This window comes from Varanus komodoensis, unplaced genomic scaffold (genome assembly GCF_004798865.1).
Source record: "Varanus komodoensis strain SLA01 unplaced genomic scaffold, ASM479886v1 scaffold2, whole genome shotgun sequence".
Lineage (NCBI taxonomy): Eukaryota > Metazoa > Chordata > Lepidosauria > Squamata > Varanidae > Varanus > Varanus komodoensis.
Genome location: NW_025335568.1, coordinates 32,944,764 through 32,963,322, shown reverse-complemented (window position 1 = coordinate 32,963,322; position 18,559 = coordinate 32,944,764). Strand labels below are relative to the sequence as shown.

General features: G+C 43.7%; 2 protein-coding genes across 2 annotated transcripts in view; one reads left to right on the top strand and one right to left on the bottom strand.

Annotated features, from left to right (window-relative positions):
- The window catches only part of ST6GAL2 (ST6 beta-galactoside alpha-2,6-sialyltransferase 2), a 30,781-nt gene extending 19,558 nt beyond the window's left edge, over nt 1–11,223 (top strand). The window contains exon 5 of the mRNA XM_044428805.1: nt 10,955–11,223. Within this exon, the coding sequence (XP_044284740.1) occupies nt 10,955–11,223 (269 nt within the window). The remainder of the gene's footprint in view (nt 1–10,954) is intronic.
- The window catches only part of LOC123022794 (parapinopsin-like), a 44,249-nt gene continuing 33,754 nt past the window's right edge, over nt 8,065–18,559 (bottom strand). Inside the window, exon 4 of the mRNA XM_044428807.1 lies at nt 8,065–8,310. Coding sequence (XP_044284742.1) covers nt 8,065–8,310 — 246 coding nt within the window. The remainder of the gene's footprint in view (nt 8,311–18,559) is intronic.

Genomic DNA, 18,559 nt, shown 5'->3' with positions numbered 1-18,559 from the left:
CGTCTCTCGCTTAGATTTTTGCCACATGCTCCTTTACGGTTATCTTGTTCAACTTACCATATTCCTAGTTATATCTCCCAGTTTTTTCTCATTCCCTTGTTGTAGTTTCTCTGTTCATTCTTTATAAAAAAAACAACCAAAAATATTATTCTTACCCTCTGTACTATCATCTCCTTCTTTTCGCGATGGCACAGCGGGCGGCATTCCTCAAGTGTAGTGAGTGCGGCTCCAAAATGTCTCTGGCTGACCCGCACGACTTATGCCTCCTCTGCCTTGGCGAGGGGCAAAGGACCAATAAGTGCGGGCATTGCCTGGCCTTTACCAAACAGGCCAGGAAGAATAGGGAGAATCGTCTCCGCAAGTTACTTTAGGACCAGGCCTTGCTTCAATCTGACCAGCTGGTTTCAAGGCCTACCCCCTCCTCGACTGAGCTGCCTCAGCGCTCCACCTCTACCCCGGCCGCGCCCTCTAAGCACCCCGCCTCAGCTTCAGCCGCGCCGTCACAGTGCCCTTTGGACGATGGCGCTGCTCCAACGGAAGCGCAACAGCTACCTTCTCCTCCAGCCAAACAAAAGGAGAAGCATAAGCATTCAGAGCCGGAAAAACCCTCCGGCCATAAGAAGCCGAGGAAAGAAAAGGCGGCTCACAAAGGCAAGAAACCCGATCGCCCCAAACACCGGGGCTCGGGTTCGTCGGGGTTCTCGGTACCAGCCGCCGCCACGGTACCGACTCCCTCAGGACTGACCCTGCAGTCCGCAATGCAGGTGATGCTGCTGGGATCCCCCAGGCCTGTTCCTCGGCCGCAGAGCGTGTCTCCTCCGCAGGAGCCACTGCTTAGGGAGTCCATCTCTTAGAGATTCCCCACCGCGGCAATGCTCCCTGACGCGAATGCCTGCTGTTGGGCCACCTGAGGGACCAGACTCTCCTCCTAGGTGTAGGAGCCGTTCATCAAAGCGCCATGCAGATGACTTGTCTGTGCACGGCTATGGTGGCCGTCCTGCCTGGAGTGGACTCCATCCATACGCCTTTTTTCCTCCGGACCGTTGCTCCACGTCGATCCCGAGAGAGGCACCGTCCACTTCTGGCCGTATGGAACGCAGACCTCCACCATCTCCTGAAAGCTCCTCATCCAGTGAGCATTATTGCTACCATCAAGACTCGGACGAGTCGGAAGTAGACTCCACATCTCCGGACGTGGCGATTACTTCTCAAGACCCGGGATCCTCGGATGAGCCCCATGTCTCTTTCCCGGAGCTGCTTTCTCGTTTAGTTCGGTTGCTGGTGATAGAGGCCTACCACCGCCCCGGGCCCAGCACAGACCAATTTTACGACATCATCCAAGGGGAGCAGTCTGCTACTGTTGCTTTACCACAGATCACCACGCTTCGCCAGGCAATGGTTCAGCCCTGGGACCAACCAGCTCAGCCGCAGGCGACGTCTCACCGGTACGAATCTATGTATTGGGTCAGAGAAGACGACATCCTGTTCCTGCTGCGCCACCCGAAGCCTAATTCAGTGGTGGTTGAGTTGTCCCAGGGCAGGGAGACTCGGGGACACAACACCCTGAGATAAGGAAGGGAGGAAGGTTGACATGATTGCACACCAGGTCTTCGCGGCTGCAGGACTCGGTTTGCATATTTCAAATTATGAGGCAACACTGGCACGTTACCAGTACTTCATAATGCAGAAGCTGGATAACGTCGTCTCCTCCCTCTTGGACCAGCAGGCAGACCTAACTAAGGTCTTTTTAAATGAAGCGAAGCAGGTGGCCATTCAACAGTTGTCTACCGTGAGACATCATGTAGACACTGATTCTCGGGCCATGGTCAATGCTATCTCCCTCCGACGACACGCGTGGCTCAGGAATTGCAACTTTCCTGAGGAAATGAGGAGGAGGATAGAAGAAATGCCATTGATGGCTCTGGCCTCTTCCACGCGAAGACCGATCGCAAACTCAAAGCCATCCACGAGTCTCGCATGACGGCACATCGAATGGAACTTCCACAAGTGAAACGCAAGTGGCCATGGTCCAGACCCTGCGGGCACCAACAATATCAGCCTCGCCAGCAGTTCCACCAGTGCCAGCAACACAGAAGGCAACAGCCTCAACAGCACCTCCCCCAGGGCCGTAGGCGGTTCGACACTGAGAAACGTCTCCATTGATGGTCCTGGCAAACCAATTCATCTCTCCACCTCCCACCTTCCCCTCTCCCCTTTGGGAGCCGGCTCCAAAGCCGACTCCCCATTTGGGAGTCCATTACATCTGACAGGTGGGTGCTGTCCATCCTTCAGCTCGATATAGAATAGAATTTGATATCATTCCACCCTCGAGCCCCATCTGATTTACACCACCATCTTCAGTTCTGTGTGCTGAAGTCCTCCACCTTCTTCATAAGGGAGTGATTCGGCAACTCTCCTGCACCGATGGGCTTCACGGATTCTATTCTAGATATTTTACAGTTCCCAAACGGGACGGTGGTCTTCGACCTATCCTGGATCTAAGAGGAGTCAATAGATAAACCAAGGAAGTTCCAGATGACCACTTTACAGAATATCCTTCCGTTGCTGAGGAAAGAGGATTGGTTCGCCTTATTGTACTTGAAGGATGCGTATTTTCATATTTCTATCCATCCTTCCCATAGACACTTCCTTCGTTTTACTGCCGGATCCGATATTTTCGAATTCAGTGTTCTACCATTTGGACTGGCTACGGCACCGAGAGTCTTTACGAAGTGCATGGCCCCAGTGTGCGCCCACCTACAGCTCCAGAGTATACAGGTCTACTCCTATTTTGACGATTGGCTAATTGTTTCACAGACTAAAGACAACCTTTTAGCGGCTGTCCGTATGACTTGTGCCTTACTTGATGACCTCGGACTGTGTATTAACCTTAAGAAATCGTCACTTATTCCCACGCACGTTATCGATTTCATCGGGGCACGTATCAACTCCACCCTGCAAAGAGTGTTCCTTCCTGAGCCCCGCAGGGCCACCCTGTGTTCGCACATCCATCGGATTTGACAAGGACAGTTCAAGCCATCACTGTACAAAGATTGTTGGGACACATGGCAGCCTCAGTGGCCATTGTGCCGCATGCAAGGCTCAAGACTCCACCTGCTCCAATTGTTTTTCAACAATTCATTCTGTCCACAGTGGGATCTACAAACTAAGCTTCTTCGGATTCCATCCTCGATTCTTCATGCCCTGACGTGGTGGACTATGTCACGCAACCTATCTGTAGGCGTTCCGTTCCGCCCACTCCAACCGACAGTGACAGTGTACACCGATGCGTCTCTCATCGGATGGGGTGTGGCATGTGCAGAACTTGGGGTCCAAGGGGCATGGACCCGACAGGAAGCAGCGAGGCATATCAACTTCTTCGAGCTTCTAGCGATTTTCAACGCTCTCAAATCTTTCGAAACCGTCCTGCACCGCCAAGTTGTACAGATCGCGTCCGACAGCATAGCTGCTGTTTTTCACGTCAACAAACAGGGCGGGACAAAGTCACCTCTCCTGGCTTGTTTGTCAATGCAAATCTGGGATTGGTGTTTCGCCCGGGACATCATGATTCTGGCGGTTCATCTTGCGGGAACCGACAACGTAGAACCTGACACACTGAGCCGACAGATGTCAATGACCCACGAGTGGGAGTTGGATCGAGTGGTTTGCAACCAACTGTTCCAGTCATGGGGACACATGGACATAGACTTGTTTGCAATCTGGTCAAACAGGGTATGCATACTGTTTTGCTCCAGAGCAGGGCTCGGATTGGACTTGAGGGAGATGCCCTAATGATCAACTGGGACAACCTGTTTTTCTACGCATTCCCTCCAATCCCACTCCTCATGAAGGTAGTGTTGAAGATTGTACAAGACAACACCACAGGAATTCTGATAACCCCATGGTGGCCAAGGCAACCCTGGTTCACCACTCTCCTCACTCAGTCCAGAGGAGTTTTTCGACGACTTCCACTGGATCTTCATCTGTGTAACGCAACACAATGGGACAGTCCGACACCCAGACCTACTTTCACTGAACTAATGGCATGGTGCTTCCGATAGAACTGAATTTTCTACCGGTTCCATTGCTGTCCCAATCTTTGGAACTTTCACTTCAACGACATACGCAACCGACTCCTCCCTCAGAACCGTCAAGCTTCATCTCGGAACCGACAATGTTGTCCCTGGATATTCAGGCGATTCTCGAATCTGCACTACGACCTTCCACACGCAAGTCGTACTCAGCAAAGTGGAGTAGATTCTCTTCCTTTGCCAATGCCCATTTCTTCTCTCCGGAGTCGGCTTTGATCAAGAATATTTTGCAATTTATGTTCGAACATCATCGCTCGGGACTCAAACCTTCATCTGTAAAAATCTATACGGCTGCTATCTCACATTTTCGTGGCAGCATCCAAGGGTTGTCTGTTTTCTCTCAACCCCTGATTCGCTGTTTTCTTAAAGGGCTACAAAATCTACACCCGTCGGTTCGACCTGTTATGCTGACATGGAGTCTTTCTGTTGTACTTCAGGCCCTTACAAAGCCTCCATTTGAACCTTTGGCAATGGTGGATTTACGTCTAGTTTCATAGAAAACTGCCTTCCTTGTTGCAGTTACTTCAGCCAGAAGAGCCAGTGAACTGTGTGCTCTACGCATAGATCCACCGTTCTTGAACTTTCACAAGGAAAAAGTCGTTCTTCGAATGGATTCCAAGTTTCTTCCCAAGGTGGCTACACCGTTTCATTTAGACCAAGACATCGTCCTTCCTGTGTTTTTTCCATCTCCGACAACTTCGGTTGAATGCTCTCTCCATATGCTGGATGTTAGGTGCTGTCTGGCCTTTTACAGGTCTCGCACAGAATCGTTTAGGAATACTAACAGACTTTTTGTCAAGTATGCTGATCATGACAAGGGCTCTCCAATCTCATCTCAACGAGTGTCTAAATGGATTGTGCAGACTATAGTCCTAGCATATCAGTTGGCAAAAATTGACTTACCTCACTTCCGAGGGGGCATTCTACGCGAGCAGTAGCGACTTCGTCGGCCTTTGTGGCAGGTGTTCCAATTCAGGATATTTGCAAGGCTGCAACTTGGGCTGTTCCATGTACTTTCGTCAAGCATTATCGGCTTGATGTACATGCCAGGCACGATTGCTCCTTTGGTAGAGCCGTGCTCTCTGCCATTCTTCACTGACGACACCTTCCCTCCTCCAAGTCGGGTAAGCTTGCTACTCAGCCATATGTGTGATGCACAGAGGCCACGACAAAGAAGAGCAGGTTGCTTACCTGTAACTGATGTTCTTCAAGTGGCCATCTGTGCATTCACACAACCTGCCGGCCCCGCATGGTGTTGGTGAGTGGACTGTTTTTACTTATTGTCGGTTCTGTGCTACTCCTACGGTACCGACTCTGCTTCCTGTGATGCTATTTTTCAACGTTAGGGGGCGAACATCGGTGTTCAAGATTGAGTAAAATGGTGGATGCTCCACCCTATTTATACTGCAAGGGGGGAGAGCGGAGCGTTTTCCTGCCAAAAAAAGTTAGCTTTCTAATCTTCCAGCCTAGGCACTGCGCAGGCACAGCACGCATATGTGTGAATGCACAGATGGCCACTCGAAGAACATCAGTTACAGGTAAGCAACCTGCTCTTACGAATGTCCTGGTCAGGTTCTCTGCTTGTAACGTTTTGATGCTCCTACTGGTGTCACAGCATTCTGTACATCTTTGCCCATACACAGGATGAGAAATACAGTAATAGGAGAGGCATGATGGAATGTCATGCTTAACAATATGGTTAAACATCGAGTTTGTTTTTTGGCGCCACTCCTCCTGCATCTGGCTGACAGTGCCAATGATCACCAAGAAAATTCTTCTGTAATAAATAAGCATTCCAGTGTGAGAGACTCTGTGTTAGGACCAAACACATTGATCTTGGAGAGCCAGTCAAGACCAACGTCACAGCTACCTGAAATGGCTGCTGCTAGGCCAAAGCCTCAGCCAAAGCCTGCAGCTTACAGGGCTCATCGAAAAAGCCCCAGTAATGCTTGTGTGGGCTTTTCTTTTCTCCCTAAATCCAGTAGGTGTGAGCTCATGGGATTATCAGCAGAGGGAAGAACTAGATGTGTTTCTGTGCATGGAAGGATAGCTCAATAAGAAATGAGAACACCTCCAACAGCAAGAAGAGAAAGGAGAAGAAGGAACTGCTAGCTACACCTTTAACGTAATCAAGACAGGGATCAGGAAATGTAGGAAATGGAGTGATAGCAAGTGCCTAACAGTGAGCAGTGTGCATCTGGACTCTTTAGGCATGGATGTGAACTTTCCAAAAACAGGACCAGGCATGGAAGCCAAGACCATTTACAGCCCTTCAGCTTGAGGGTGCTGAGTTACCTCCAGTGCACCTTTAAATGCCAGTTGCCGGGAGAGGGCTATTATGCTCCTGTCTTCTTTGAGGAGCTACATTTGATAAGACCCACCCGGGGCTTAAAGCATTGACAAAACTGCACCCTGTCCTGCATGTTGGAATGCTTCACAGAGAGTATTTCCTCTAACTCATTTCTTTGCAATGCTAATGAGCGCTAATGTGCAGAAATGAGTTAAGAATATGACTTAAACTGAGAGAACAGACTTAAATTCAGGCTAAATACCTGTTTGAAAAGGAGGCTACTTTTGTATTTTCAAAGGTCGCATCACATATTTATAAAATGTTTTACTGTTGTAGCCAAAGGCAGTTGAAGTTCTTTCAGACTGTTTGTAGTGGAGTAGGACATACAGGGATTGGATGGATGGACGGACGGACAGATGGACCCAAGACTTCTCAAATGGAACTCTTGGAACAGTCTTTCATTAGTGTTATACCACAGAGACACAGATGTCTAAAATCAATAAGAAATTCCATGTCTAGGGTCAGATTAAGTTAAGGCCAAGTAAAAGTCATAAAATACTATGCAATGTTTCAAGTTCTTCAAAATTCTCAGTCAGGCAAGATGGGTAAATAAATCATCTTTAGCTTTAAGCTGAAAAAAATTTGTATGGACACGGTGTGGATTCATTGGTGTAAGCCTGCCCATAAGAGGGTAGGGCTTAACCATTCGATTGCATCCTGCCAGCCTTATAGAGAGGTTTCTGAGGAGCTTTATGAACTTACTGTGCCTGCCTGAGACAAAGGCACTCGCCAATGATCCTGCAGGGAACCATTTTTATTGTAAATTACTTCAAATATTGTTATGGAAACACAGCATATGTATGTATACATGTATTGAACAGGTATGTATGTTACAATAGGTAACCAAATGAACTGAATCCACAAAGTTAGCCCATATGTGGCACAGGCCTGCCTGATATCACAGCTGCATATTTGATTGGCCCAGGGGGAAAAAGCTGCTTCATCATTACATAGCTGTGCTACAACCCACACATAGATTTTGTGATCCAGCAATATCTCTTTCTAGTGGTTGTCTGTTCTTGAGAAGGGAAAACAGGCTTTATGCTATGAGTTCTCAGAAACTGAGTTACAGTCTTCAGATGTTTATTATTAGTCAATATGCTGAACCAGAAGTTGTGTGAAACAAAGGATGTTTATAACTCGCCAATTAAAGCAGCAGATTCATGTGACTCAGTACACATCTGAAAATCATTCCATGATAAGTGCTGCTCAGGATACAAAAATCTAGGAGGAAATTCTGTTTTAATGAAGTCAATGGTGCCAACATCCTGCTAACTTTGGTAGAATTACTATTTAGAGCTTAAATGGAACTATTTAATAGAATAGGTATAATGGTATCAGTTAAACCACAAGAATTCCTATGTTAATTCCTTGTGAATTTAGAAGAGTTGCTTCCAGAGTTTTTTTCCCACAGTGCTACTATAATGTAGTACTGCATTTGCGTAGTATAGTACTTTATAGTCAGTGTGAAAAAACAAAAACCCACTAATAGCAACACACTTTGTGTTCTGTTTTGTTCCTGCACAACATACCATCAATTCCTTAAATAAAAATAAAAGAAATTGGATATAATAAAAGCAAAGCAGATACTACATAAATGTGTATACAACCGCTTGTATTCATTCACAAGAGTGAATTTTCCTTGGACAGCTGTGCTGTGTTTTCTGAAACTGGCTCCATGCTTGACTCTGGACTCAGAAGACAGACCATTTTTTCATCTACTTGCGGATGTGTTTGGCTGCTGCATGCGATTCCACCTTCTGTTTTCTGGTTTAGCTGGATGGCCATGACCCTTGAGGGGCACGTGGTTTCCCCATCAGCAGCTGAAGGAGGTTGGCAGTGGAAAAGTACAAGAAAACATTTATAGAACTGAAACACAAAAACAGAACAAAACCAGATTCATTTTGCTAAACTTAGTTTTCTAGATATGAATTATTAGCTAATAAAGCTTCATGCATCTATAAAAGCCAACCTTGATTCAGATAGTTTGCAAAAAAAAAAAAAAATATGCTACATTCATAGCTACCACTTTGCCATTTCTTTTAAGATGGCACCTTCTCAACTCAGGACTGGTGGGAGGGGGGTATTGTAGGGTTCAGTCCTGGGCCCAGTGCTTGTCGACATTTTTATTAATGACCTGGATGAGGAAGTGCAGGAACCGATTATCAGATTTGCAGATGACACAGAACTGGGTATGTCTAATACCCTGGAAGACAGAAACAAGATTCAAGGTGATATTGATAGCTTGGAGTGCTGGGCTGAAAACAGAATGAAATTCAGTTGAGACAAATGCCAAGTTTGGTACCTAGGGAAAAAACCAAATGCATTATTACAAGATGGAGAACACTTGGCTCAGCAATGCTGCAAGTGAAAAAGATATTGGAATTGTTGTAGATCACAAACTGAATGTGAATCAACGATGTGATGTGGCTGCAAAAATGGCACAATGCTATTTTAGACTACATTAATTGAAGTATCATTTCCAAATTCCATGCAGTTCCCCTTTCCTGAGCACTGGTTAAGCCTCATCTGGAGTCATCATCTGTGTCCAGTTCTGGGCACCGCAGTTTAAGAAAGATGCAGATAAGCTGGAAAGGGTTTAGAGGAAGATCCAGGGACTGGAAACAGAGCCCTAACAGGAGAAAGAACTGGGCATGTTTGACACCAAGAAGACTGAGGGGAAATACAATAGTGCCCTACAAGTACTTGAAAGGCCATCACAAAGAGGACGGCCAGGATCTCTTCTCAGTCATCCCGGAATGCAGGGCACAGAATAAATTACAGGAAGCCAGAATCCACCTAGATTTCCGGGAAAATGTCCTGACTGTTAGAGCAGCATGACAGTGAAACCAATTGCCTTGGGAAGATGAGGGCTCTCCCATGCTAGAAGTGTTCGAGATGCAACTGGACAGCCATCTGGGAGGGACGGTGTAACTTGCAGTCCTGCACTGAGCAGGAGGTTCAACCCGATGGCCTTCTGGCCTCTTCCAACTCTACTATTCTGATTCTATGATTATTATCATGGAATGAACTAGTAGTCCATTCCATGTTAAACTTTTTCTCTCTGGTATTCTACTATTCTGATTCTATGATTATTATCATGGAATGAACTAGTAGTCCATTCCATGTTAAACTTTTTCTCTCTGGTATGTATCACTTCTCTAAACCCATGACTGACAAGTCAACTTAAATATAAAAGAGAATAAATGCAAGTTTCTACAACAAAGCTGGTTCATGCATTTGAACCTCAAGGTGATGTGGAAAAGTGGGGGAATAAGATCCCCACAATGTTGGGAAGCTACATACATCTCCTAATGGGAAGCCAAGCCATTATAGTGTTTATGCATGTGTGTCTTTTGCATTGAGTTAACAAGACTTTGGCTAATATGAGAGAGCACTGTATGGTCAGGAAATGCATTGCAACTTGGAGCAAGAGAATTTTAATGGTACCCTGCCTTTGTGGAAACTACCAGTGTGTCCACCACTTAATCAAAACTGCATTGGAAAAAGCTTGAGAACAGATGTATTCAAATGTATACCATGTTGTACTGCAGTCAGGCAATATGAGGATATCTTTGAATTATGAAGATTATGGCCCAGTCCTGGAATTTCCTCACCTCAAGATAGATCAGGAGCTTTAAAAAACACTGCAGAACCTGATATGGACATAAATATGGTCAAGGAGTTCCTTGGCTTGGATATAGATCTGCTTGTGGAGTGTTCTTTTGCTTGTTTTTTTGTTTTTGTTTAAACTCTATGCAGATATATTTGAGAGTAAATAGTATTTAATTTCTTGGCACTGACTTCACAAAAAGACTGAAAATCATTTGATAATATTATTCATGGTTTACCCATCTTGAAAAGTATATATGAGAGGAAGAATATAAGTAAAAATATATCCAGTGCTCTCTGATTAATCATATACTACTGTAAGTCAGGAATCAGCAATCTGGTTGCCTCCTAGATGTTTGAACAACATTACCCGTAAGTCCCAGCCAGCATGACCAATGGTTAGAGAAGGCAAAAGCATCTCAAAAGCACTGTGTAACCTACACCTTTTATCATGTAAACTTTGTCTACTATAAATTTAGTATAAGGCATCTTTGTCTAAAAAAGGAGCATACTTTACAACTCCTGGATGTTTAAACATTTCTGTAGACTGATAAGTTTTGTAAACATTGTATTCTTAAATGATGACAGGAAACTCTTTCATTTGAAACCTGATGGGAATAAGTGTTTAATACACAAGGTTGCTATTTTTGCTCTAGTCAGCAAAGGTACTAGCCTTATACTTGCGTCATAAAATGTGCTACACTGTGTTGGAAATTTTGTATGATATAATGCATTTTTATCATTTTTATCTCTCATCACAGTATCATATTATTTTCCAACGTGCTTGAGATTGCCAATTATTTTTTAGCAATTAAAACATGGCTTGACTTTTCAGTGGTTAAAAGAAATACTATTTGATTCTGATACGGCATTTCCATCCTGTTGACACTTCCACTCTTAGGGATCCTCATCATGATGTCCATGTGCAGTGAAGTGCATGTGTACGAATACATTCCTTCCGTCCGACAAACTGACCTTTGCCACTACCACGAACTCTACTATGATGCAGCTTGTACCTTGGGGGCGTACCATCCCCTGCTATATGAGAAATTGCTGGTACAGCGGATGAACAAAGGTATCCAGGATGATTTGTACCGAAAAGGAAAAGTGATTTTACCAGGGTTCAGGTCAGTGAAATGTCCTGGGCAACACGAGCTCCCATACACTTAACAGGAAATCTTCATAGAACAATGTGCAATAAGGTGCTACTGTTATACTAATATACCACAAAAATACTTGAAAGTGAATCCTAGACCAACCTAGTCTTGCGTCTATAAACTGTAACTAAGTAGCAGGCATGAGGGAAGTTGTTTCTAAGGCCTGAGTATTTATTACTGCTTTGCAGATAGGTTTTTTTAAAAGGCTTGGTGTTTGAAAGATGCAAAATACAGTGAAGGCAAACCATAGTGAGTAGGTATATGTGAGGTGTGCCAGGCTATATCAAACATTTCTGCCATACATGCCAGATGGAGGTCATTTTGACAAGGCGTTTTAATAGCTAAATCTGACCTAGAGCAGGGGTCCTTAAGAGTGTCATAAAAACAAACCATGGGAAAGTTTCTTTCAGCATCTTAAGATGTCTGTCTCTTCCCTCACATCAAAAGTATGTATCAGTCCTGGATGTGTGTTGAATATAACAAGCCATATTCTTTAACACCATTTTATTTAAGATTACCAGTGGTAGAGTTTGGCATCGTAATCCTGGAACATCTGTGCTAGCCTGTTTTATTGTGCATAAAATCTGTGCATGTTTGGTTGGAAACATAAATTGATCCAACCGTGTGTGGAGAAGGATAAGACAATCTCCTTGACTGCCTCAAAAAAGAGCATGTTAAAATTTATCTCTGCAATGTGTTGGCACCAGTCTCTATATGAGAATGAAGATGTTTGCTGCCCTTATTGATATATGCAGGTTGTGCGTTGATTCAGAACTTTTATGAAATAATATTATCATGATAAATGGGAGAATTCTATTTCTCCCAATTACTAAATGGGAGAATTCCTCCAGCGTGTCATTTACGGCTGCTCTTAGGGGATGCAAAATCTACCTGGTAGTGATCCCACCATGTCATGAAAGTTTCAAGTGCTCAGCTTATCATGGGATAAAGATAATCCTCAAGTACTCTGCCAGAACCATAAACCAGCAATGTGAGCACTGACAGAGCATTGGGACTTAGGCAAGGTCTTGGTTCCCTGTGTATATTCCAGACAATTACAAGTTGCAATTTTATCTTTTTCAGGGAAATACAGCCCTGACTTTGCAAGGGTTTGCAGCTCCCAAAATACATGTTCACATTTCTGATTCATTTTTCCACGTTATGCCATTCCATGTATCACTGGAGTCACTTCTGACCTCTCAGACCCAGGGGCCGATGTGGCTTTTAAAAACCAAAACCAAAGCGCAAGCTCTTAAATTACATTTTGTCTTGCCTTTTTCTTCTAGCCAATTGTCCATGAAAGCTGTGCAAAGAGCAGAATAGTTCTTCCTTAGCCCCCTTGGGCCATGTATCCATATACAGAACAGTCAGTATCTCTGTCAAGCTTGCTCCCTGTTCCTGGTCACTATCATTTATGGTCTAGTGCTGGATCACAGTGGAAGTAATTCTATTCCAAAGCAGGAGAAGTAGTGAATTCAGTTCATAGCCCAACTTTATAGGGCAGGCTGTTGGCTCTTCCTTCCCTCATTCCTCTTCCACTCACAGTGGTGCAAGAGTCAAAGATCTCTTTTTTGGCCTCCTTTAGCTTTGCTTAAACTGCCACAGGGACCAGCTGGAGCACTGTTAGGGGAAAGCATCAGTGTTGTATGGCCACTGGGCCTTGCAATCTTCTGCATAGCTACTGCCTAAGCAGTGTTCATAGCAGAGGTGAGCAAGCTGTGGTTCTCCGGTTACATTGAACTCCAGCTCCTATCATAGCTGCCCAAAGATTCTTGTGGATCAGCAGAAAATACTCCTGAATATTAATCCAGGAACATTCAACTGCTGCTTCTGCATGTTTACATTCCCATCTGCTCCCCAGGGTCCTAGTAGGAGGATCTGGGAACCTGTTTCTACTTCTGGAGACAATTGCCTTGTTCGATCAAACTGAAGGTCTGTCTGCTCCTGCGTTCTGACTGAAACAGGCCAACTAGATGCCTCATTCACCAGCAGGGCACAAAGAGGATGACCTCCTTCTCTTTATCTGAAGCATCCAAACCCCAGATAGCTGATACCTCTGAACAAAGAGGCTCCAGTGTCCAATTCCAACAGATCTATTATGGATAGACTTACCAAATCTGTTTGTAAAGACTACCTCAGCTGATGTTCCTTTCCAATCTTCCTTTATTAAAATTTCACGCACTCCTAACATGATTAAAATTCATGGAATTTAATTTGGGTCAGGGTAAATTAGATGGGCCAGTGTCACATGCAAACTCTTCTTTCTGTTGAAAACAGTGCCACATATTTGCAGAAACATACTGATGTGCACCTTATGGTGGTGTGCCCTGAATCATAAGTATTCTAATAAAGGAAAAGGCAAGAGGAATGTCCCAGCATTTAGATGAATGCTGCCTCTTTATATTTTCACTCAGCTTGCTTTAGAGAATTTGCACCTGTGCATATCTGAATATGGATGCTTCTGCTGTTTTCTTAACAATAACCACCTGAAGCATACATATATTTTAACATGCATCATTTCTAATGTGGCAGGACAAAATGATTAAGATACTTTACTTACGGTGACCATATGACATCTCCATAAATGTAGCTTAAACCCAAAGCATTTGGATTTATGGAGCACTGTTTGGAATAAAAATTGTAGCTATGGAAGAGGAAATCCAGAGGAAACTCAGTTTGGTGCATGGAGAAAATTCAGTTTCTTTACCCAAGCATACTAGGGTCCCAATCCAAAGTGGGGGAATTTGAGTTTACTCTAGAGCTTAAAAAATAGGTTTGCTACATCTTAAAAGCCCAAATACATTGTACTAAGTGCAATGCTTAGTACTGCTTCTCTGTCCCAAAATATGGATTAGCACAAACTGTGGATGCCCTGGATCCTGAGTCATCCTTTATCAAAATCTGCATTTTTTTCTCTCTAACATAGAAGCAGAGCAAGTCAGAAGAGGCCTCTCGGCCCATCTAGTCTGACCCCTGGCTCCAGCCAGCTCTGCTTATGACATGCCTACCATGTGTATGTCCAGCCTATGCTTTAACACACTCACCAATGGGGCTTCAGCCACCTCCTGTGGAACCCCATTCCATACCCTTGGGGTCCTAAATGTCAGGAAGTACTTCCTGGCATCCAGATTGAACCTTGGTTTCCTGAGCTTAGGCCATTTGTCCTGCCCTCCTCTGCAGGGGAAAACAGGTCTCTTCCAACCTCTGACTGTTGGAACACAACCATGGCAGAAATGTAAGCTGTGACTGTTGGTTTATTCCACTTACTTCAACGGGTTTTGGACAATAAACCTCAAAATATTCTTCGTGGTTATTTTTCTGACAGTATTGGGTTTTCAAATTCAACAAGCAAAAAGCTCCAGTGTAAATTGCAGAAGGGAAGGGAAGAGGGAAACATTGCAGAGGGTTCTATCTAGGCCACCTTATTCATGCACCATTTTCTCTGATTCAGTACATTATCACTGAGACTGCTAAATGTTTTACTTCTAACCCTTCTTTTAGCAAAACACAACAAAAGGTAATCAGAAGTTCAAACTATTCCACATGATAATTCATGAATGTACATTTCATGCAAAATAGAGTTCTGAATGTTTTAGTCTATCCTATAATATCTTTCATGTTTTCAGTCTGTCAGAGTTATAAATATGGCATAAATGTCTGTAGCTCCTACTTGAAGTTGTGAGAAATTTCACTTTTAAAAACAGATGAAGCCTGTCTAAACCTTTTCTTTATTTGTTAGTTGTAAAAAGTAAGGGTTGGTGAGAGAGGTGAGTTTTGATTGGCATAAAGATGTTAAAAGCCTCACACTTCTTCTGCACTGACTGTACAGATGAAACACCACGTTCAACACCTTGCACAGACATATTTTCTATTACCTGCTATGTTTTACAATTTCCACTGTGAATTTTTTAATGTGGTGCTCTCAGTGTTTATGCATAATATCTTTAGATGGTGAAATGGAGGTTTTCTTCTGTTTGTTTGTTTAGAGTTAATATCTCTAGTTAAGCAAAACTTTTTGTCACTACGCAAAATAACAAAACAAAACAATCTCTTGTATCCCCTCTGTGTTTATGCTTGACTTTGGAGGTATATTCAGATTGCTAGACTTCTGTTTTTCTTCACAAGGCTGTGTATATATTGTGATTCTGTAAAAGCATCCCTATTACCTGTAACTGATGGGGCCATTTGATGGGGATGATGTGAAAAGTAGTCCAATATCTTGAAAGTGCCAGGTTGGGAGTGGCATTAAATCTGAATTGGGTTTTTAACCATTCTAACTGAACATTAAAGGTTAGTTTTAAAAGTTTAGGGATAATTAGTCTATACCAATAATTGAATATACACCTTAGAGCAGGAGCAGGCAATGTGATGAGTACCTACTTTGAGTGCCTTTTATTATTTTATTTTATTTATTTTATTTTATATTTTATACTGTTTGTGAAGAGGCAGGGTATAAAACAAACAAATGTGTCCTTTTTTGGCCCATCAAGATGCCCAGCCCCCCTCTTTAAAAACAAATTAACTCATTTTAATTCACAGCTGGGATTACTGTGAATAGATTCGGTAATGAAAGCTGAGGGTTCAAGTTTTGTACCGTGTTGCAGCTCAGACCCCACTTCTACCTTGTATGTTGTCTTTGGGGCAGGTTACTCTTTTTCGGTCAGGGGTCCCACCTTTCTGTGATGGTGCCTGGGTCAGTTTCTCCAGTTTTCTCTCAGTTTCAGGTGTGCCCATGCCCTAAAAATTGCCCACCCCTGTCCCAGGCAGGAGACCTAAGCACACCCACTGGATTCTGCTGAAATCAGTGGGGCTTATTGCCAGGTTTAGGAGTAAAATGGGAAGCCTAGGGAGTAAGGCTTGCTGTCGTTGCCCACTCTGTTCTAGTGCGGGGAGTATTAAAGGGGAATGAAGCAAGCCAGTCTGGAGGGGAATGGCATCAGTATTAAACAGCCAGGAAAGGACACACTCGTCCTCTCTGCTCAGCAACGCACTCGTGCGATGCTAGTATGGTCAGCTCAGCCCTGTGGTTATGCGATGCCAAAGTCAGAGAGGAAACACTTATCGGCACTGTTCACGCCAGGCAAAATGCCTGACGTGCTAGTAATAGAAGCTGCAGAATGTGCCACACTTGCTATGGCTCATGAAATATAAATGGATGCTTTAAAAAATATTATTCAAGCTTCAAATGAGTCTCAGTTCTTGCGAGGGGGCGAAGACTCCCTAGGAAATACATTGAATGAGTTCTGTTCACAATTGTACACTGAATTTGCTAATCTAGTAGTTCATTGAGATGACTGCAGTCCATAATCCCCATCCAGGTCAAACATGCTTGTGCGCACCTGTGTGCACTCATGTCCCAGTATAGTCTTGCTTAAGGAGTTTAAAGTGAATGGAGACAAATTATGAATGGCATTTCACCTGGATTTCAAAGCTTCAGCCACTTCACTGTTATTCAAAATTGAACTGAATAGTAAGGTTTCATTCAAAACAAAAAACTAGGCAATTCTGTTTTCTACTTCCCGGAGATAAAATACATCGATTTTACTGGGCAGTATCCAGTGCTGTCACACTTATGTACCAAGAGGAGCCTAACAGCATTAGAGCTTGCTGCCCAAGCAAGGCAAAGAGGAAAACAGTGATTTGCCATCAGATTCTGCAGTTCAGCCTGCTGGTGGCAAATCTTTACTTTTTCCCTTTGCCTAGCCAGTGCTAACAAGCTACAGTACTGTTGATTTATTTTTAGGGTAACACTGTTAGTGACGGAACTGTGACAGCTTTGGCTATTGTCCATTGTGTGAAAAATGCAGCAAATTTTTAAAATGTCCTATAGAAGGAGATATTTCCACAATACTGCTACCTTCTGCACAAAGAGCAGATGTTACTGCTTAGATAAGCACTTCATAGCTTTTGAAGGCTTATTTAAGAAAATTGCATTTTTAATTTCACAGCTTTCTACTGTTATTATGGTGAGATGGGATTGTATCCAACATCACGTGAACAAGAGGTCCCTTCGTGCAGCCAGTCTTTCCTTCCTGCTGAATGCTGTGGGCTGTGGGAGGGGGAACCTGCCCTAGCCCCACATTGGGAACCTTGTATTTCTCTGTCCAGCATTCTGAGATATTTCTCTCCCACTGTATGTTCAGTGGTATCTCCACCAACACACACCGGGAAAGGCTTTTTGGGGATGGCAGGGCAGGGCAGGGAGAAAAGAGAAAACTGGCTGTGCAGATCTTAAGTCTGCTTGCACAACAGTGGATACAACCCACATTTTGAAACTTCATCCTTGAATGATCATCTGTGCACACACTATCTATTCTTATCATCTCAATCTATAGTCGCTGAGCTATTCAAGTAGAAGACTGTGTAATAATAATAGCCTTGAAAATTATTTTGTATGATGATTTTTTAAGTGAATGTGCACTCTCCAAGAAATGAAAGCTTGAGATTTTCCAGGAGTCACATTTTTAAACAGTGTTTGTATACATTTTAACACTTTTGTATTTTCTATTTTGGTTTTTTTATATTTTTATGTATGCACAATGTACAGACTTTTTCTTGTAAATAAAGTTTGTTTTTTATTTGATTAAAAGAACCGATCTGTTCTCATTATTCAGCTTGAAGGGGTAAACTAGCATGAGATACAAAATAGGTGTTGCAGTTGAGGACGTGATCCTGTGACTGGTAAGTGCCATCTAGTTTGCCATGGGGGAAGACAAGAGTCCCCACTGCGACATTGGAAAAGCCTCTCTCTGAGCTGGCTTGGTTCTTTCCAAGGTGCCTAAAGTCCCAAAGGCTCTTGAAAACAGCCATGGGGGTTGCAGGGAGCAGAGGAAGAGACACTGGCAGCTTCTGCCAACCAGGTGGTGCCTCAGCTCCTCCTCCTCCTCCTCATGAAAACGGGACAAACATTTAGATAACCAAAAGCAGTCATCCGAATGTTTTTAAGGGCACAAAAGCAACCCTCACCCTGGCCTGCTCCAATCCACCTGATTGGATGCCTGTAATCTTGCAAGCTTGAAAGTTTATGGGCAGCCACATGAAATTGCACCCTAAGTCATGAAATGAAAATGTGCTGCTGTTATGCTTTAAAAGCATGTCTCCAAACCAAACCATTACTTTTGGCTGGGGAGAAGGAATCCACCATTTCTCACGGAGATCTAATTTGATTTCCTTTTACCATAATGAAGTTTTTAAAAAATGGAAGAGAGTTGCAAACTCTGAGACAAGCTAACATTTAACCAAACAAGGAACACTAGTAGGGTGCAGAATGAGCAAGGATCCCTCCCTCCCTCCCTCCCTCCCTCCCTCCCTCCGTGTGTGTGTGTGTGTGTGTGTGTGTGTGTGTGTGT